Source organism: Antedon bifida, chromosome 1, assembly GCF_963402885.1.
Source record: "Antedon bifida chromosome 1, ecAntBifi1.1, whole genome shotgun sequence".
Lineage (NCBI taxonomy): Eukaryota > Metazoa > Echinodermata > Crinoidea > Comatulida > Antedonidae > Antedon > Antedon bifida.
This window is the reverse complement of record NC_136226.1, coordinates 32921237-32942623: the sequence shown is the minus strand read 5'-3', so window position 1 is coordinate 32942623 and position 21387 is coordinate 32921237. Positions and strand designations below refer to the sequence as shown.

The 21387-nt window shown below is 31.1% G+C and overlaps 1 protein-coding gene across 3 annotated transcripts; it reads left to right on the top strand.

Annotated features, from left to right (window-relative positions):
• Positions 1-430: 430 nt before the first annotated feature.
• On the top strand, positions 431-21028 carry LOC144851489 (protein PALS2-like). Of its 3 annotated transcripts, XM_078708985.1 has the most exons (14): positions 431-530; positions 1266-1316; positions 4526-4653; positions 9742-9894; positions 10087-10236; positions 10445-10520; positions 10759-10910; positions 11207-11338; positions 12396-12504; positions 12907-13134; positions 16246-16281; positions 18632-18834; positions 19314-19442; positions 19742-21028. In XM_078708985.1, the coding sequence occupies exons 2-14, from the start codon at positions 1283-1285 to the stop codon at positions 19925-19927; spliced, it is 1716 nt and encodes a 571-aa protein (XP_078565111.1). In that variant the 5' UTR covers positions 431-530; positions 1266-1282; the 3' UTR covers positions 19928-21028. The 3 variants fall into 3 exon arrangements, with proteins under 3 accessions (XP_078565111.1, XP_078565120.1, XP_078565130.1); XM_078708994.1 differs by lacking the exon at positions 16246-16281; XM_078709004.1 differs by lacking the exons at positions 431-530; positions 1266-1316 and adding an exon at positions 3273-3405.
• The last annotated feature ends 359 nt before the right edge of the window (positions 21029-21387 follow it).

Below are 21387 nucleotides of genomic sequence, written 5' to 3'. Positions count from 1 at the left end.
CTACCAGTATCATCATCCATCACTATGGATACAAACGGTAAATATTCCGCGCTTTCTTATATCTATGGTCAATACTATAATAATAATTATTGAAGAAGCTACACCTTTACGTTCATACACGGTGCGTTCTTACAATAAATATATAGACAACAAACAGATACAAAATCAACTAACAGATACAAAAATAATAATTAGCCCACCAACACGATCGCTGTCGTAGTCGGTCACTGAGATATACAACAATACAAAAAAAATTAAGTAGTAATAGCTAAAAATAATAATTGACAATAATAGTAATATTGAATAACACTGAAGTAATAAAATAATTCTAATAAAACTGTGTGTGTGATTCTCTCTGATTCATCAAAAAATCTATAGCGCGCCACCAGTTATATGTGTACGTGTGCAACGAAGCATGGTCAAGTTTGACCTTTTATGGTACACACGGAGGAGCCGCATCTCTCCACCAACAATACACACACAAATCGAAAGCTGTTGTTTTTTTTATTGATATCAGCCATTAGAAAAGGGTAAGGCATTTTGAAGATATATAAGTAAGAAGTAATTTCTTTAAATGTGTATGCAAATAGTAGACCAATTAAGCTATCAATGACAATGTGTGTGTGCTGTTAGTGTTGTGGTCGTGATGTCCGATTGTGTGAGAAGTGTGTCGTGTGAGAATGATGATGTCGCAGAGATATGATGTCTGATGAGAGAGGAGCTCAAATTAATAGGCCTAATACTACATTTCTAATACTATCGTAACTTATGGAATTTACCTAATATTACGTGGTCTAGTTAATTTTGCAGACTTTACAATTTCTTTTAGAATGTATTATAATAATGAAAACAATGAATACATATTAAGAAACACCCTTTTTACTACAGACTTACTAAATAAATAGCTGGCCTATTTATAGAAGACTTCTACAGTATACTATTTATATTACTAACTTATATAGGCCTAAATAGAATAATATTGTTAACTTGAAATTTGTTTTTTAAGAAGGTACTTTTTTTTCTTTTAAAAAACAATTAGGCCTATGTGACAGAATTGTAGATTGAAAATCTACACTATAAGTATAAACAGTATTTAAATAATATTGCGTTTAATGAAAATTGAAAATAAAAGTATGTTTTTTTTTCTGCACACATTTTAATTCAGTAAAGTTCAAATTGTCAAAAAGTCACAATTTGAGACAGTTTGAGTATGAACTAAAATGTATGTGTTATTAAAAACATTGTATTGTTATCATTAATTTCAGGATAGACCTTCGCCACCATGCCAGGAGCCACAGCGGCTGAGGCCGGTGAGGGTAAGGTTGCTTACATTATAATTGTCATGCCAGTTTTCCTATTGCACTTGCAATTACTAACTTATAAACTTAATTCATAATTTTGAATGGTAAAAATTGTTTTAGTAAGTACACAAGATTGATTCTTATTTGAATAAAATCCAAAAGAATGTATGAATGTTTAAAAAAAAATTAAATGATTAAATTTTCTATAATTTAATAGGTTTATAAAGTACATTAAATATAATGTCATGGTTGCTGCAACATTTTTATATATAGGATGTTGCCAACATATTTGAAATGAATGTGAATCATCTTCCTTTGACCTCGCGACCTTGCGACAGCTGTGCCTTATATTACGGAGGTTAATGTCTGGCTGAACCTAGCAGGTTACTTTATCAACTGAGATTATGTCTGTATCTAGTGTAGTGCAATTTACAACATGTGTTTTTGATGCGTAGGAATTAAATTCACTAATTTATACCACTTTTATTAGTTTGAGATGAAAAATATAGATAATATATTATTATTATTATGAGAACAATTCGTCGCTGTTCATTCATTTTGTCTTGTAATCTTATGTTGAAACTGAAGAAAATCAAATCAAATCACATCTGTAAATAAACTATAATAATTATAGTATACACATTATTGTTTTAAATATCAGGACTTAAAATACTATATATGCATATAGAATATTTGAAAATTTGAAAAACATTTTTGAATTGCACACAATTTTGTTCTATATGATATTGGGAATGACTAAAACTTCCCACTAGTTGCTGACAAATTGGTTTTGTTTACAATCGCTGATTTTCTATTGTTAAGTAATTATAATTTTTCATAACTCCGCCTATTGAACCCTCTGTATGAAATCCATCCAACCATTGAATGATGTTGTTAGCGTTCTACAATTGATCGTCACGTTTTTACGCTTAAATACCCCTCAATTTGTTTGACCATCCAGATAATTCTGATGGAACAACTATCTGTGTTATTCTGTTATCTCTGTTCACTAATCAATATTTTTGTTAATATAAATTTATTTAACAATAATTTCAGTAGAATTATTTATGGCATTTCTGGAATTTTAACTAATTAGTGTTCTGCCCTCTATGGTGATGAATAGAAATTATATTTACAATTTTAGGTTTCTATCCTAACGTTTTTATCCTACAGTATGATCTAACCCATAGAATATAAATCATGACATAGGATACATTAGATGGCTTCAATTTGAAACTTTATTCAAAATACCTTTATAATTATATAAATAGACGACAATTATCTTGGGTAAACTGTTTCTTTTTATGGATTAAAAAATTTAGAATAGTTAACAGGTAGAAGCAGCAAAAACAACCCCAGAAATTGTCTGTGTAATGAGTTGGTACATATAACTTAAAAAGAATATGTAAGTTTTTTTGATACTAGACCTACTATGTGTACTACTATGTTTACAATACTACATACCACATGTTCACTTTGATGTTTGTGATTTTAAGGAACAACTTTTAGCCAATAGAAACATTTGTATTTAGATAACAAGGTCAGCAGTTACACTAAGTCATCTGAGCATGTGCAGTAGCACAAGTGCAATATTCATTCAATAGTTCAATGGTGAATATTTAACAATACAATGATTGTTAGCATTTCGGTTTAACTACTTTTTGAAATTCACCTATTGCCTATTGTGTTAGGAAATAAAAACTAGTTTTTTTGAATAAACAATAATCAGGCTGGTTTTATAAGGACTGTTCCATTAGCTTCTTTGGGGGTTGAATAAATTAGCATTACAATTTGTTATTATTTCTAATAATCGTTTGTTTTGTTGTATTGTTAGTAAATGTTACAGGATTATTTTTATGATTCTTACTTTAAAATATTTTCTGAAAGCAAATAAGTGAATTTTATAAATAATAATTACACTCTGTTATGAGTGAGCTTACCCATTCCTGTCTAATCTGCGCTTATTTTTCCAATTTGAAATCCATTGCATTGAAGCATTAGGAAACGACCGTATGGAAATTGTACTACTGCCAATGATTTATGTTGCGTCTCTCCTCAAGAATTTTAAGCATTGTAAGCATTAACGAGTAGTTTGGTGGATAAGGTATGGATTTTCTAAGACAATATTATTATCATTTAGCTTAGTTAGTAGCATATTTTGTTGGAGAGAATCAATAGTTCTTGCCTTTTTTCACTGTATTATGTAAGATACAGGTTTCAGTTTTATAAGTTAGGTTGTCAAGAATAGAAATATTTGTGCATATTTTATATTCTGTCACAAAATCATTACTAGTAATATTACTGATACAGTAGTCATGTTGGGACAATGTCTTAGAGTACATACAGTACATTCGCTTACCTTCCCAAATTGGAGAATTTCTAACATTGTATTTTTACTCATAAAAATAAATGTCACATATTAATAAATTATAATACTGTCTATTCAATTCAATGCTAAATACTAATAGTGTTCTCATTCTTGAGTAACAGTTCAGTATGTTCTTAATTTAGGTTAAATCCTAAATTTTAGGCAGCTTTTGTGATCACACCATGTGTAGCCATTTTCTTTTGTGTTTTGTTACAATACCTGGTTATAAAACATGGAGGCATTGAATTGAAATATTTTATTAATACTGGACGACCTCTTCAGTCAAAGACTGGTCTCCCAGAGGGCACAGTCATGATCAATGGCTGTGATATACAAGTACACTGGGGTAACCATCAACTCGTCTCGAAAGATGTATTAGGTTTTTTAAAGTGCACATGAGCTAGATGTGTACACTGGACCTACGGTTTATAGTCCTTATCCGAGAAGACTCGTTCTACCACCAGAATCAATTTAATTCACTATTTTGTAAGTTACATAAATATTATTTATTTATCTCAGATTTTTTATTTTCTATAAAGAGTATGGCTATTATCTTGATGTATATATTTCTAGTTCCTACTGTTTTAACATGCTGAACAGGGCCGTAGCCACCAGTACGGTTGGTAAGGTTTCAACCTGACCACTTTTTCACAGAGACCTTTGACAACTCAGTGGCTTGAACAGAGATTATTCTCTTTTTCTTGCAAAAACTGCACCACTTTATTTATTGTCGTTACATCACTGCTATATTTCTAGCTCATACTGTAGATGATGTTTTCTTTTAACATGCTGAAGAGGTTGGCCACGTGCTCAATATAAATCAATAACCTAAATATTTTGGTTTTTTTATTGATAGGCGAGAAGGCTCTTAGCACAATAATGGATAATCTGGACAGTATGAAGGACACGGTTCAAGCCCAAAACACTGACTTACTGTTTCTTAGGACGATGATGGAGAGCAAAGATATACTTAATTTGGTTAAGGTAATTTAAGACCTTTAATTTCATACTAATCTAGTTAGTTTGAATGTAAAATCTAGTGATTACCAGTAATGGCAAGTAATACTGTACAAACCTTAGAAAAAAAAGATAAATTTAAATCAGAAGATTTACTATAATTAAATTGATTATAATTAATATATAATATATATAATTAACAATGAATGTTGCTATGTACTGACATACAAGTAGATCCTTTAATAAGACATGAAAGATAAATTAAAATCAGAAGATTTTCTATTAGTATAAGTAAATTATTTAATACAGTCTTTGTTCACAATTCTAATATTTTTGTATTGTTATTACTGGGTATTTTGTTTGTAATAAGACTAGCAATATGATATTACTGACATTACAATGAAAGTTGCTGTGTACAGACAAGTAGATCCTTGTAAAGTAGTAATGACCTTTGACCTTTCATACATGAATAGATTAATTTTTCATTTGATTTCTAATCAATGATTTCTCTTTCATTCTCTCAAGAGATAATTAAGAATTAGCTATTGATATACTCATTTTGGCCTATTGTGCATACACTTATATAATTAAGAATTAGCTATTGATATACTCATTTTGGCCTATTGCGCATACACTTATATAATTAAGAATTAGCTATTGATATACTCATTTTGGCCTATTGTGCATACACTTATTATAATTAAGAATTAGCTATTGATATACTCATTTTGGCCTATTGTGCATACACATACAGAATAATTATGAATTAGCTATTGATAAATACTAATTATCAAATTGGCCTAAAATTAAATATTGTTTTGTGTTGACATCTTTGTATTGAAATTGGTCAATAAATAGCTACAATTTCAAATTTATCATATTTATTGTACCTTAAAAAATTACTTTATTTTAGGTCTAAAACGATCTAATCTTACGGTTTGAAGGAGACTATTTTATCGATGATCAATTTAAAGTAATAAAATGTTGGTATCATTAATACAATAAAGTCAAATCAAATTCTAAAATTAGAAAATCTTAATGTGTAGCATTAAAATGATATGATATAAAAAACCAAACAATACAAACATAAAAATATAAAATTATCATACACAATATCAATACATAATATAATGCAGAATTTAATGAACTGCATCTATTTATCTTCAGTGTGTTATTATTCTATGCTTGCTTGCTTTCACAATTTTCACAACTCATATTTTATTAAATTGATAATTATTCAGAATTTAAATTATAACAATTTGGGAATACTTCTACAATCACACTTGGCATTTATTGTATATTTAATCAACAAAAGCAGCTATATAGTTATGTTGATAACTAACTTTTATCACAAACCATTATTTTACGTTCAAGAATCATGGACCTAAGTGGAGGTTAGCATATGGTTGTAATGATGTGTTAGCTGATCTACTTTCAAAATTATAACCCATATTTAAAAAAGACAGTGTAATACTTTAGTACTACTACTAACTACTACCTTCATTGTCTATATCCATGGACCATACCAGAATGGAACGCTCTACCTGACTAGACTAGATGTGCACCAACTTTGACTAATTTCTAATTTAAGACCCAACTGTACGCACTGGACATCGACCGGACCGCTAAGCTTGCCCAAATAAAAATTTAATTGCAACTAGCTAGGCCCATGGGAGCGCAACTTGTATGCATAGCCTACAGTATATGATGGCGTTTGTACAGCAGCTACCAGATTCAGATACTGATGTATAAATCATGATGTAGATATTTATACTAAGTTGCTGTTGCATGTATTAATCTAGCACACTGATTTAGATTCAGATACTGATGTATAAATCATGGTGTAGATATTTATAACTAAGTTGCTGTTGCATGTATTAATCTAGCACACTGATTTAGATTCAGATACTGATGTATAAATCATGGTGTAGATATTTATAACAAAGTTGCTGTTGCATGTATTAATCTAGCACACTGCCTATATCATGTGTCTCATTCAAAATACCATTCATACTTAATACAAGATATCATTTCTTTCATATCATTTTTGACGTCAAGTCAAACAGTAATTGTACAAGCAGCTGTAATCATACTGATCAATTTTAGCTTTTCTCTGCAACATAATTATCTTTATTTTTTGCCCTACTTTTTGTTACAACATCTTTCTTAAATTCTCGAAATATTTTTATACAAATTTTTATTGCATTTTTTTGGTGAAAAACTGATTTGAAACAAAATAGTATACTTAAAGAAGTGTATGAAATCGTGTTGAGTTGATTTATTCAACAGTAGAAATACTGTTGAATAACATTATTCCCAACATTTCCTTCTGGGTTTTGAAACTCTGCATTTGTGACTTTGATAAATTACTAATAAGAAAATTAATTTATTAAATATATAAATTCATCTTAAAGTACAAAGGTTTTTGTAGCCATAATTAATAGATTATACTACTTCATTATGACCAAATACAGTACAGTAGTAGTACCAATAAATCTACTTGCTTACTGAGTATTCAACTAAGTACAAGTGACATTTTGTTTTAATAATAAAGATAATGAATTCAGTTTACCACTCCCTTCCTCTGTACATTAGAACCTTAGGATTAGATGCAATGCAAAAATGAATATTTAATTTAATATTTTGGAGTCATTAATTGTCCCAAAATACTTTAAAATGACAAGAGGAAGGGGAAAAGTAGGTGGTGTGGGGTACAGGTGTACTCTTGCTACAATCTCTACAACTTTACTGACCATGGTGAATTAGCAGGATGCACTAAACTGTAGTTCGATTGTTTAGGTAGCCTAATAAATAGGGAGGAAGGGAAAGTGTACTGTAGGTGGGTAGAGTTCTACTTTACAACTTTACTGACCATGGTGAATTAGCAGGATGCACTAAACTGTAGTGTGATTGTTTAGGTAGCCTAATAAATAGGGAGGAAGGGAAAGTGTACTGTAGGTGGGTAGAGTTCTACTTTACAACTTTACTGACCATGGTGAATTAGCAGGATGCACTAAACTGTAGTGTGATTGTTTAGGTAGCCTAATAAATAGGGAGGAAGGGGAAGTGTACTATAGGTGGGGTAGAGTTCTACTTTACAACTTTACTGACCATGGTGTATTAGCAGGATGCACTAAACTGTAGTGTGATTGTTTAGGTAGCCTAATAAATAGGGAGGAAGGGGAAGTGTACTGTAGGTGGGGTAGAGTTCTACTTTACAACTTTACTGACCATGGTGTATTAGCAGGATGCACTAAAGTGTAGTTCGATTGTTTAGGTAGCCTAATAAATAGGGAGGAAGGGGAAGTGTAGGTGGGGTACAGGTATACTCTTGTTACAATCTATACAATTGACCATGGTGAATGTATGGCATGGTATCCTTTTCAATCAGTTACCCTTGATAGTGCCTTATACTAGTTTATAGAACATTGTGAACTATTGATCTGCCTTAAGATCAGCAAGGGGCCATGACCATGGGACTATCAAGGTGAAACTACAACTATCCAATCAAATTCCTTTTTAAATTATTGATTCTAATCATGTTGAGCTTTATTTTTAGTCAGAACATTTCCTTTGGATTAAGACTATGTTACTGTTAACTTAAATTAACTTTACTTAAATTTAGAGATGTTGATTGTGATAGCATGCCAATACAATGGATTTGTTGAGAAACTACAGGTTAGATCATTTACTAGAGGGGTTTTGGGTAAAAAAAATGTTAAAACAATTTTTATAATTGCCAATTTTGTTTAGTATCCAAACATAGATTGATACTGTTAACAGGTTAGATTGTTTACTAGAGGTTTAGGGTAACAAAATTGTTGAAACCATGGAACAATTTTTAGCCATTGCCATTTTTGTTCAGTATCCAAAAATAGATTGTGAATTTGACATTTACTGACCTTCAAATGAGAATCAATGTTGCATAAAGTGTAATGAAATGTAAAAAAATGCAACAAACCTGAGCAGTCAGGCATAGAAAATTTATCATTTGTATATTATTAAGTTTCTTCAAATTAATATAAAAAGTTGTTTAACAGTGTTTCATGTTTTTCTTTAAAATCAAGTTGGTTTAGAAATGTTGAATAGTTTTTAAATACTGTTTTTTTTCACTCAGTATGATTTGATAATTCAAATTCAATTTGGATGGGTATAGTATAGTAACACAGTATTTAAATGTTGTTTACTCTATTACAAATACAATTGACAAAGGTGCAGCACCCTGAGGATTGCCATGAGTGCTATTAGCACTATCAAATGGGCTCTCCATGCTCCACCTCAAACAAACAATATTAATATATATAAAGCTATATCAAATTATGTTAATAAACCAAACAATAGATTAGAGCAAAAGAGAAAAAGAATAAACAATAAGACATTGATATCTTTTTGCAATAAATACATTCTTTATTATACTGTAACAGTGTAATAAAATACTCAAAATCGATGTACTGTATATAAATATTTTTTATTACAAAAAGCTCATCAGTATTGTGTAGTATATATTGCTTGGTTAATGTGAATGAGATATTTTGTGTAAAAGCAATACTTTAGTTTGTACGGTGATAAATATAATATGCATAACAATTGTTTCTAACAGAAAATGCCAAATAATCAAGTTACTGTATTCAGTAATTAAGAAATTATGATTTAATGATTTAAATATATTGTTTATCATGGTTGTAACAGAAACTGCCAAATAATCAAGTTATAATTAAGAAACAAATTTTTAGTAGTAGCCGACATTTTAGCATCACTTGATTAATCTATTGTTTGTCATGGTTGTAAACAAAAGGCCTGATTATGATTTTCTCTAAGCATAATATTTATAATGACAATTATGAGATAATTATACAAATCTCTCATTACCTTAAGAGCATTATTTACATCTTGATGATGTTATTAGTCGTTACCATGGTAATATACAATTGTCCTTTTCCATTTTTGGATAGATATGATAGATTTGATATCAATCATAATTTTAATTGTATATTTTTAAAATGAATTACCTTATAAACGGTCCACTAGAAATTAAACCTCTAAACGTCCACCATCTTTTTTGTACGTCTCTGCATTTATTTTATCCTTTTAATTTAATTAATTTAATTTTGACAGGCTCATGATCGGTTGGAAGATCTTGCGTTGACCCCGGTCCAAACAAAATCAAGAGAATTACTAAGAGAAGTGATGGAAGATATTGAACCCTTGATAGCTTCCAGCAACAACGCTGCAGAATTAGCTGGCATTCTCCAAGACCTTAATTTTCATGTAAGTAACCTGGGAGTGTTTACTTAATCCATTTACTCAATAAGTACAGACTAATTGAAAGAATTTAAGCCTTTACTGTTGTAATTGATACATACCATTGTATAGTACATGAATCATGCCAATCTCTACTTTTTCATTGACACACATAATAATATTTGTATAATAAATTTCAAATTTAACAATTCATTTTAGTCATTGATGGAATCACATGATCTAGTTGCAATAAAAGCATATGATAGAAATTCTTACCCAGCATTAGAAGGAAAGCCATTGTCAGCCTACAACCCGACAGGTCAAGCCATCAGAATGGTTGGTGTCAGGAAGACAGACTCAGAACCCTTGGTAAGTGAAACTAGCCATACAACCTGACAGGTCAGCAAAATTGTCGGCTAACAGAATTGGTGGAAAACAGAATCTTAAATGGTATTTAAGTAAGCATTTCAAGTCTTTTTAATTGATGATGTGATGAGGATGGTGGTATCTTGGTTGACTAACAGGCTTTTTTACCTTTTTATGTTATTTTTGTACATTTATTTACGATTTATTTCAGGGTATTACCCTTAAAGTGGAAGATGGTGATGTGGTTATTTCTAGAATTTTACAAGGAGGCATGATAGATAAGCAAGGTAAGGTTTTGTTATTGACGATTTGTGTACAATACTGTTAAATTTATTTGATTTTATTACATTTTCCGGTATACAATTTTCAATCAACAACCTTTAAATACACAAGGCAGAGGTGCAGCACCCTAAGAATTGCCATGCTAAGCACTATCAAATTGGCTCTCCATGCTACGAAATTGTTAAAACATATCAATTACATTTGAGTTATGAATTAAATTGTAGATTCTTTTACTTAATTTAGGTTTGTTAAATGTTGGAGATGTTATAAAAGAGATAAATGGGAGAGATGTAACAAATGATCCTGAAGCGCTTCAACAAGAGATGAAGAATTCAGCTGGAGGCATCATGTTGAAGATTATTCCAAGTTACCAGGATATTGTTTCACCTGCACCAGTAAGTAGTAGTAAAAAAGATCTTGCAAATTACTAAATTCTCAAAACTGTCGGCCTGTAGTAATATAGCTTCCGCTTGATATAGCTTCCTAATGCTTCTGTCCTCTTGAATATAACTGCCTAAGGGCAAGTAGTTTGGATTCCTATAAGGATGCAAGTTAAACCATGAAACATTCAGCCCAGAAAAAAAAACACATTCAGATAATGAAGGATTTTCACCAGAAATAGAAAATAAAAAATAGAAAGTAAAGTTCTTCTCAATTATATGCTAATTCATTTTGATATTTTCTTATCCAGATTTACATTAAAGCTCATTTTAGTTTTGATCCAAGTAAAGATAAATTGATTCCTTGTCGAGAAGCTGGACTGGCATTTAAATCAGGAGATATCTTACAAATTGTAGAAAAAGATGATGCAAATTGGTGGCAGGTATGTAAGGGGTGAAGGCTGAAGATTGGTATTTGAGGGGTGAGGTTAATTTGGGTAGGAGAAAGCTGTAATTTTTAAAGCTCTGTCTACACTATAAAACTTTATGTGACAATAAAATGTGAGGTGCCCATATATGGACATGATGATGTTTATTTATTTATTTATTTATTTCATAATCTCATTCAACAGCGGGAAACCCGCCCCTTACAGAATGGAATAAAATATATATATATATCACTACCATATTTGGGCACATCACTTTTTTCTGTCACACTAGTTTGATAGTGTAGACAGAGATGCTGGTATGTTGATGAGTGGATTTATCAATGATATTGTTAGATATTATTACTATCCTCATAGTCATTCTGTTTCCATACACTAGAGGATAGTACAATCACATTCAATATACATACATAGTATAGCGAGTCAATATTATTGTCTAACATAGAGTACTAACTGTATATCCAAAAGTCATTGATGGATGCAGTATTGATTAATCAATAATTAATGTGGGTCTCTTCAAAGTTCACATATAAAGCATGCTTTATCATGGGATAAACAAGTTTACTTAACAGAGAAATATTGCTAGGGAAAGAATAGTAGAAAACAAATTATAGCAGAAAGTATATAATGTTACATTACATAGTATGTGTAATGTTAAGCCTGATATAGAACATAAATTTTCTTCCCATCAACCAGAAATGTTAGTTTTAGGTCTAGTATAATAGTAAAGAGTTTGTTCATCAAATCAATGAAATAACATGTATCATCAAACATGGTTATGCAAAACTATCATTTGAAAAAATGTACATTCTACATCACATGAAACTACATAGTGTCTATGGCTTTATTCTATTACATTAATAATTCATGTATAATACCAACATTACCTTTTATTTATTAGCATAATGGCCTTAGGGGATGTTATGCGCTGAGCTATTATGTACAATCTTCAAGTTTCTATTTAAGTTGTTATGCTTTTTTGTAATTAGACTCTCATTACGATTGCTACATATCTGAATCATAATAATAAATAATGTTTTTGTTTTATTGCAAGGCTGCTGTTGTTGGATCAGAGCATTCTGCAGGGTTAATTCCTAGCCAGGAGCTACAGGAGAGAAGGCGAGCCTTTGTTCCTAAACAAAACAATTCAAAAACTAGTAAAAGTAAGAATTTGTAGCCTGTGAAACTTTGTTCAGATAATTATCATTAAAGATAATTGCAGTGTAGCTGGTCATTAACAGATAAATAAAACATAAACATAACTTGGTAGCAGTAGGTGTCATTTTATTTGCATGCAATGCTTGCATTATGGCCAATTATAAGTTTGATTTGAGGCTAAAGCCCTGTCTACACTATCAAAATGTATTAGCTTTAGAGAGTGGAAACAGTGGTGAGTTCAAACCTGCCATTAGGTCAGGATTGAACATTGAACTCTGGGATTTAAAGGCGACCATTAAGTTACAGCTATAATACTTTCAGTGTGATGAACCATGGGACACATCCTAATAAATATGATATGAATTGAAGAACTTTATAACAGTTCCTATAACATGTTTTTCTCATAGAAAAAATAACGGATATATTTATGTCAAAGAAAAAGAAATCAAAGATATACTCAACAAAAAAGAATTACGAGTTTGATCAAAATGACATCCCCATATACGAGGAAGTTGAGAGAATGCCACCCTTCCAACGAAGATCGTTGGTGTTGATTGGTGCACAAGGGGTTGGTAGGACAACGCTCAAAAACAGACTTTTAAATTCTGGTCATGCATTCGGTGCAGCCATTGCTAGTAAGTATCTTGTTATTCAAAATTCAAGTTGAAATATACTGTACACCTAGTTTTTTATGTCAATATTAATAGCAATTATATATATCATTGTCAATTTTCCCCCTATTTTTTTTTTCACTATTGTTTAAAATCATCAGTAAATAAATGTTCCCCTTTACATCATGTAGCTACATTGCACGGCATTTATACATATATGTCTTGCTGAGCAATACATTCATAATTGAACTATATACACTGCTTAAGATATTCATATAGTACTGTTATGAAGTTACTATGCCAGCACGTTGTCAATCAATCTCAGTGGCATGATGGGATAGCCACTGTCACAAGTGACATAAAGTTGTGTATATATTTTGCAAGTCATTCTTACTTTTCCTTTGTTTTCACTATTTGAACCTTTCTTTTGTTTTAGGAAGCTATTGTGTGAAGCCAGTGGAGCAGAGTTTTTGTGTTGCAGAGAAGGATTGTGTGGTGTTTGCTGATTGGAGGAGAGGCATAAGAGTTAAGTTAGTGTGTGAGTTGCTGATTGGTGGAGAAGGATAAGGTGGTGATATGTGGATAATTGAGGGAATTTTGAGGTAGATGGAAATTGAGAGGAGACAGAGAAGGAGGGCTATGTTATGTTAAGCCAGAAAGGGATAGGTGAATATTGATATGAGAAACTAAGACGTACAGGAGAAGAAGTAATTGAATTATGGTGATATAGAGCTGAAGCAGAAAGGAAATAAAGAGATATACATGAAGTTAATAAATTGTGAGTTGGAGATAATTATGGTGATATAGAGCTGAAGCAGAAAGGAAATAAAGTGATATACATGAAGTTAATAAATTGTGAGTTGGAAGTAATACTATAAGGCTGTACTTAAATGTAGAACTGTTAATTGTTGAGATTACTGAGGATTAATTAAAATTGTGAATGTAAATTGACGGAAGAAATAACTGTTGGAAACAGCAGAAGTTGTTGCATGTAAAGAATTGTTTGGAAATATTGAAGAGTAACTGGATTGATACTGATATTATTTTACGTGGAAAAAGAGAAAGAAATAATTGGTCGGGGAGCGGATTGCAGGGCAGAACGACATCAAGAAACATTTTAACTTTATATTCGATTTATTTATATGTCAGAAAATAGGAAGAATTATAATTGATAATACAAGCAGAACGGGAGCAGAGGCGTGGGAGTTGTTTATTTGCAGAATCGTTTTAACTTTTATCTTTCTAATTTGGTTTTGTGTCAGCGTAGGAGAGAAGGCAAGAAGGAACGATATTGTGGACATTTATTATTGTTTAATTATTCATCTTGTGATATTATTGTTTTTGAAAGGGGGGTTTCGGGGATTTATTTAAAAATAAGAAGATTGTTGATATTTTGTTTGAAAGGATTGGGAAATTTGGGGAATTGCATAAAGTGTGTGGGGAATAGGAATACGGTATCATTGTTTGAGAATTGGTTGGGTTTTTTTTGTGGGTTTTTTTTTGGGGGTTTGAATTATAAAAGAAAGAATTGGTTGTCAAAGATTATTATTAAATTTTACTTTTTACATTTATATGTGTACAGTTGTGGCTATTTACCGTTGTTCACCGTTGGTTACCAGCAATTACATGTCCGAAAGAGCCGTAATTGCGGCTGTGTGACATTTATGGGGGGTCATCCGGGAAACTTTGTAACCTAGCGTGAACATTGGTAGATGAAACAATTGTACGTGATTCTTGGATTGTCTATTTGCCCCCATAAATGTCACACAGCCGCAATTACGGCTCTTTCGGACATGTAATTGCTGGTAACCAACGGTGAACAACGGTAAATAGCCACAACTGTACACATATAAATGTAAAAAGTAAAATTTAATAATAATCTTTGACAACCAATTCTTTCTTTTATAATTCAAACCCCCAAAAAAAAACCCACAAAAAAAACCCAACCAATTCTCAAACAATGATACCGTATTCCTATTCCCCACACACTTTATGCAATTCCCCAAATTTCCCAATCCTTTCAAACAAAATATCAACAATCTTCTTATTTTTAAATAAATCCCCGAAACCCCCCTTTCAAAAACAATAATATCACAAGATGAATAATTAAACAATAATAAATGTCCACAATATCGTTCCTTCTTGCCTTCTCTCCTACGCTGACACAAAACCAAATTAGAAAGATAAAAGTTAAAACGATTCTGCAAATAAACAACTCCCACGCCTCTGCTCCCGTTCTGCTTGTATTATCAATTATAATTCTTCCTATTTTCTGACATATAAATAAATCGAATATAAAGTTAAAATGTTTCTTGATGTCGTTCTGCCCTGCAATCCGCTCCCCGACCAATTATTTCTTTCTCTTTTTCCACGTAAAATAATATCAGTATCAATCCAGTTACTCTTCAATATTTCCAAACAATTCTTTACATGCAACAACTTCTGCTGTTTCCAACAGTTATTTCTTCCGTCAATTTACATTCACAATTTTAATTAATCCTCAGTAATCTCAACAATTAACAGTTCTACATTTAAGTACAGCCTTATAGTATTACTTCCAACTCACAATTTATTAACTTCATGTATATCACTTTATTTCCTTTCTGCTTCAGCTCTATATCACCATAATTATCTCCAACTCACAATTTATTAACTTCATGTATATCTCTTTATTTCCTTTCTGCTTCAGCTCTATATCACCATAATTCAATTACTTCTTCTCCTGTACGTCTTAGTTTCTCATATCAATATTCACCTATCCCTTTCTGGCTTAACATAACATAGCCCTCCTTCTCTGTCTCCTCTCAATTTCCATCTACCTCAAAATTCCCTCAATTATCCACATATCACCACCTTATCCTTCTCCACCAATCAGCAACTCACACACTAACTTAACTCTTATGCCTCTCCTCCAATCAGCAAACACCACACAATCCTTCTCTGCAACACAAAAACTCTGCTCCACTGGCTTCACACAATAGCTTCCTAAAACAAAAGAAAGGTTCAAATAGTGAAAACAAAGGAAAAGTAAGAATGACTTGCAAAATATATACACAACTTTATGTCACTTGTGACAGCCACTAAGGCTTTACTGCAGAGCATGCTCATTTTTGTTTTCATGCATTTGTTTATTAGCTTCATCCAATCAGAAATTTCGCACAAGAAAAAACAGTGAGTAACATACTTTGGAGATGTTTAGCATTTGCATGCTTAACAACAACATTAAGGGAAAAAATTATTGCATGTTACTGCTTTCTGAATATGAGTTGGATCCCATGGGAGTACAACCAAGTAAAGGCATTTGGTTCTTTAATGTAACATTTGGTGGAGGCAGTGGTTCCTTGTATCTACATATACAGTCAACTCTCCCAATACCGGACACATTTGGTCTGGCCTAATATGTCTGGTTTGCGTTTTCTAATGGTAAAAATGAATTTGGGACATTTTGGACATCAGGAAAAATCTGGTTTTGGGAGAGAGTCCGGTACTAGGAGAGTTGACTGTATAAGGCAGTAAAATTGAATTTGTTCAATATCCAGTGGATCCTTATGATACTGTGCATTTCAAATAATTTATTTGCATAAAAACTAGTTGCTATTCCTGACTTTAAATCCATTTTTTCATGCATGCATTTTTGGTTGTTGGAACTGACTAAACCTTTTTTTTAAACATTTTTATAAGCATTTAAATAATTGCATAACCTGATAATTTGTAACATCTATGATTAAAAAAGAAACTTGTATGTTATATTCTTTGTTTTAGTCAGATCATGTATTATGTATCTTCTTTAGTAGATAATGTTCTATTTTAAATGATTTTTTAAATGTTTGGGATTACAGAATACTAATAATATTTACATCATACTAATCACATTAACCGTTTAAGCTAAATTAAAAGCTATATATTACAAAATAAACTAAACATTTAGTTTTAGAAATTGATGGTGTTATCAATAAAATTTGTTTTGTTAAATACCCTATGGCTGTAATTTAATTGAGATACAAATACACCTGGTTGTTCCTTGTAATACATTTATGATTCAACAAACAATAAAAGAGTAATTATTCAAAGCTAAATACAGATCTAATTTCTTTTCACAAAAATGAACAGGACCACAATGCAAAACAGGTATTCTTTTACCTGATTGTGTAATCCTGTGTAAAGAGGTTGTTAAATAAATAAATAAAAGAGTAATATTAGCAGTAGCAAAAGATGTAGTTCTTTGCTGCAACTTTAACAGATGTATCACAGACAATCCACACATTTTAAAACAGCTATCTCAATTTTTAAAGATTGCCTTTTGTGCAAACAAATATAATAAACATGTTATATATTTAATTAATAGGCATTTGTTGTGTCATTAAATTGTAGTTAATCAATAAAATAAGTTATTTTAATGAACATTATCTAGGCCTGTCCCACCAAGTAGGGTATCCTCAAGTACACACAAGCAGAATATAGATCATCCTGTGGGATGTGCTTAGGTGTGCCTAGGTAAATGAGGCACTGAAGGCTTACATGATTGGTGCCTGATGGCCATTATTGCAAGGAGAAAGTTACCATGAAAACCAAAACCAAATTTGAATCTAAATGTATCATGACATAGGGTCTAGCCTAGGCCAACTATAAAATAACTAATTTAAGGCCAAGTAGCTAGGCTCCTACTTAAGTAACAATGAATGGTCCAGTATGTACATGGCTTCCAGGCTGCCAAATACACTATACAGTAGGCCTAGGTCTGTTTTAATTATCCTAGCTAGGCCTAGCGTTATACACATACCTGTGCTCCTAGTTTGTTAGTAATTATAACATCTTGGTAAAGTTTAGGCATTTATTTTTGTAGTCAGGTAATTTAACATGTGTTGATTTCCTTCAATTAAATGGTATATATCCAAGTTGTATTGAGCCATTCCATGCTGTCTGATCCCTTGATTGATTTTTAAAGTTGGATAGTCTGCTGAGCAGCATAATCTCTGTTCTCTGATTGGTTGAATCTTCAGAAATCTATCATGTGTTCTGTTGCATTGTGGTCTACAGTGTATTATGGGGAAATGCATGGTTGTCTAATGATACATTTTTTAATGTTTTTTGTTTGTTTTGTTTCTATTTGATACCACAATGCAACGTTCTCTTTTTCACAATAATCACTTCTGCTTTTGGTGATTGTTGTTAGTTTATGTTTATTTTTACATTGTTATTTTGTACTATGTTTTGTTTTTTTTACAATACTGTGAATTGGTATTTAGCTTTAATTATATTTTTTTATATACATGAATCATGCATACTTTTTATTTATTTTTTTATTTAAAAACTTATTTATAAGGGATCAAAACATGGTATAGATATATTTCACCTGTTTTACATATGGTATACATTTTTTTAGAGCAATAGATTAAAAAACATTCATAACAAACTTTCAATAAAACTTTAAAATCACAATACAAAGACAGACAATATTTAAAATGTTTTAAAAAGGACTGACAAATTAAAGGGAAATATTTCTTGTACTATATTTGTCTAGGTACATCAAGGACACCACGAGATTCAGAGATAGATGGTGAAGATTATATTTTCTGCGATCGCTTACAAATGGAAGAAGATATTCACAATAATATGTACTTAGAATACGGAGATTATGAAGGGAATCTTTATGGGACATTGATAGATTCTGTTAAGAAAGTGATTAAAGATAACAAAATGTGTGTGTTAGATGTTAATCCTCAGGTAGGCATCTAGCATTTTCTGTTTTTGAGCTTCTTGTTTTGCTAAAGCTCTGTCTACATTATCAAACTTTTTGTGACAAAAAAATGTGATGTGCCCATATATGGACATCATGTCATATCACTACTATATTTGGGCACATCACACTTTTTTGGTCAAACTAGTTTGATAGTGTAGACAGAGATTCACATTTATTTTGTAACAAATAAAGAAATGTATGTATAAATTAATTGCATAATTACATTATTAGTATATCAAATGACATTTCAGTTTAGTTGAAAGGTGTTTACTTATAAACACACTATGTCTACATTATGCACTAGGCATGTTAAAATATATATGGCCATATGTGCTTTGTATAGGGCTGAAAAGAAGGTTCAAATGATAAGGTAATGTCTAAGTAAGGGATATGTATCTGTTTTATATTGTATTATTAATGTTTTCAATGTACAGAATAATTATGGGTGGCATTTTTTTTACAGGCAGTAAAAGCCTTGAGGACCAGTGCATTTCTTCCATTTATTGTATTTGTCAAATCTCCTGATTTTAAAACACTTAAAGATATGCACAGAGAGTCAGAGAAAGCAGGCCTGTCATCCAAACAAGTTACGGTAAGTTTAAAATAAGAATAATCTTAAATAGTTTTTGTTAGTTTTTCATTTATATTGTATATCTCGGAGCAAACATAATTCCTATGTATATTTTATATGCAAATGACAATAAATGGAAGTAATTACTGATGAGTGAATAAAGTAATGTTTGAAACTAATTTCATACTACAGTAATGGCATACAGTATGATCCAATACATTGCAATGTGTATTGAACTATATCATAAGTATATACTTACTTTGCTGTTATATTTGTGCAGAAACAACTTAATAACTGTAGCCTTTTTGACCTATTTGTAGGATTCTGATCTCCGGAAAACAGTTGAGGAGAGCGCAAGACTAGAGAACAATTACAGACATACATTTGACTTAATAATAGAAAACAACAACATAGACGAATCGTATAATATGCTTCTGACGGCACTAGAAAACTTAACAAAATACCATCAATGGGTCCCGGTATCATGGGTTTATGATCAGTACTAAAATATATATAAGTATTACTTATAAGTCAGAATTATGTATACATTTAAGGGTTAACAGCAAAGATATGAATTTATGAAGGCTCTTTTGGACATAATTTAATTGTTTCACTTAAGAATCTTACAATTTTTTCTGGGTTTATAGGGCATTACTATTTAGTTATTTACTGGTATATAAAAGGGGAATTTAGTTATTGGTTTGGTAATAGACTGTACAGTATTAAGAAATAACATGTTGCAATATTAACAAATAGAGGTTGTTGACAAACTATGAGAGTATTTATTGAAATGTATTTATTTAGATTTATAAAATTATACTTTGTTGTTTCTTTTGTTATTTCACAAATTGTTCTCAATACTAAGAATTGGAAGTGCTTGTACTATAGCATAGATATATCATCTTTATAGGAAATCAGTGTTTTTCATTCAACATCCCCAGTTTATATTTAATAATGAACTTTAAACTATATACTGTATTGTGTTATGGTATCTATGATGTTTAAGCACATAGTGCATGACTTTATTAACTTAGTACTTGGTTGTTGGTTCTAATTATTGTACTTAATTTTGTATACTGCTTGTGTTTAACATCAGTTATCATAATATTAAAGTTGAATGAAGTGCTGCCAATTTCTCCATTCAAAAACTTCTTTTGGCAACTACTGTATTATATGAATAATTAAATTATGGGCCGTGTACAGGGATCTGCACTGTTGTAGGCATACAGTAAACGATTTTGTCCGTTTCAAGTTGTATATAAGATTTCTGCACATAGACACCAGAACTTCCAGTATTTAGGTCATATGCCAGAAATTAGTATGTTAGCAACTGACCTAAAAGTATTGAGTGTGAGCAACAGCCTTTTATATTCTCTAATGTATTACTTTGTCCTGAATGTGAGCAACAGCCTTTTATATTCTCTAATGTATTACTTTGTCCTGAATGTAAATAGATTTTGAATACTATAGTTATTGGCGTTTTTGTAAAAATAACATTTGTAGATAAAGTTATCTTTATTTTGTAATTGAAAAATTGACAGATCTATTTACTTCCTATTTTACCTTTGATGATTAAATTGTGCTTTGGCAGCAGTGTTCAACTATTATTCTTGGTCTTCATCTCATTTTTTAGAGAGCTTTCGTTTTTGTCTTATTTGCATACACCAAGTTTCCTATCAATGTAGATTTGAACCTTTTCTAGGGTGTATAATATAGTTGATGCGAAAAATTTATTCGCAAGTGTCGCAAATTGAAAGCTTACTATTGTATTAAGCTCTGTCTACACTATCAAACTAGTTAGACAAAAAAGTGTGATGTGTCCAAATATGGTAGTGATATGACATCATCATGTCCATATATGGGAAAATCACATTTTTTTTGTCACAAAGTTTGGTAGTGTAGACATAGCTTTACAGTGTTTATGTGTCAACAAAAACGACTATGTATGTAGTTTCTTTCATATTTA

Excerpts from the sequence above, each read along its gene's own strand:
- LOC144851489 (XM_078708985.1), top strand. The coding sequence starts at position 1,283 with ATGCCAGGAGCCACAGCGGCTGAGGCCGGTGAGG. Across the intron at positions 4,654-9,741 it reads ATATACTTAATTTGGTTAAG|GCTCATGATCGGTTGGAAGA; the intron begins GTAATTTAAGAC and ends TAATTTTGACAG. Across the intron at positions 9,895-10,086 it reads TCCAAGACCTTAATTTTCAT|TCATTGATGGAATCACATGA; the intron begins GTAAGTAACCTG and ends AATTCATTTTAG.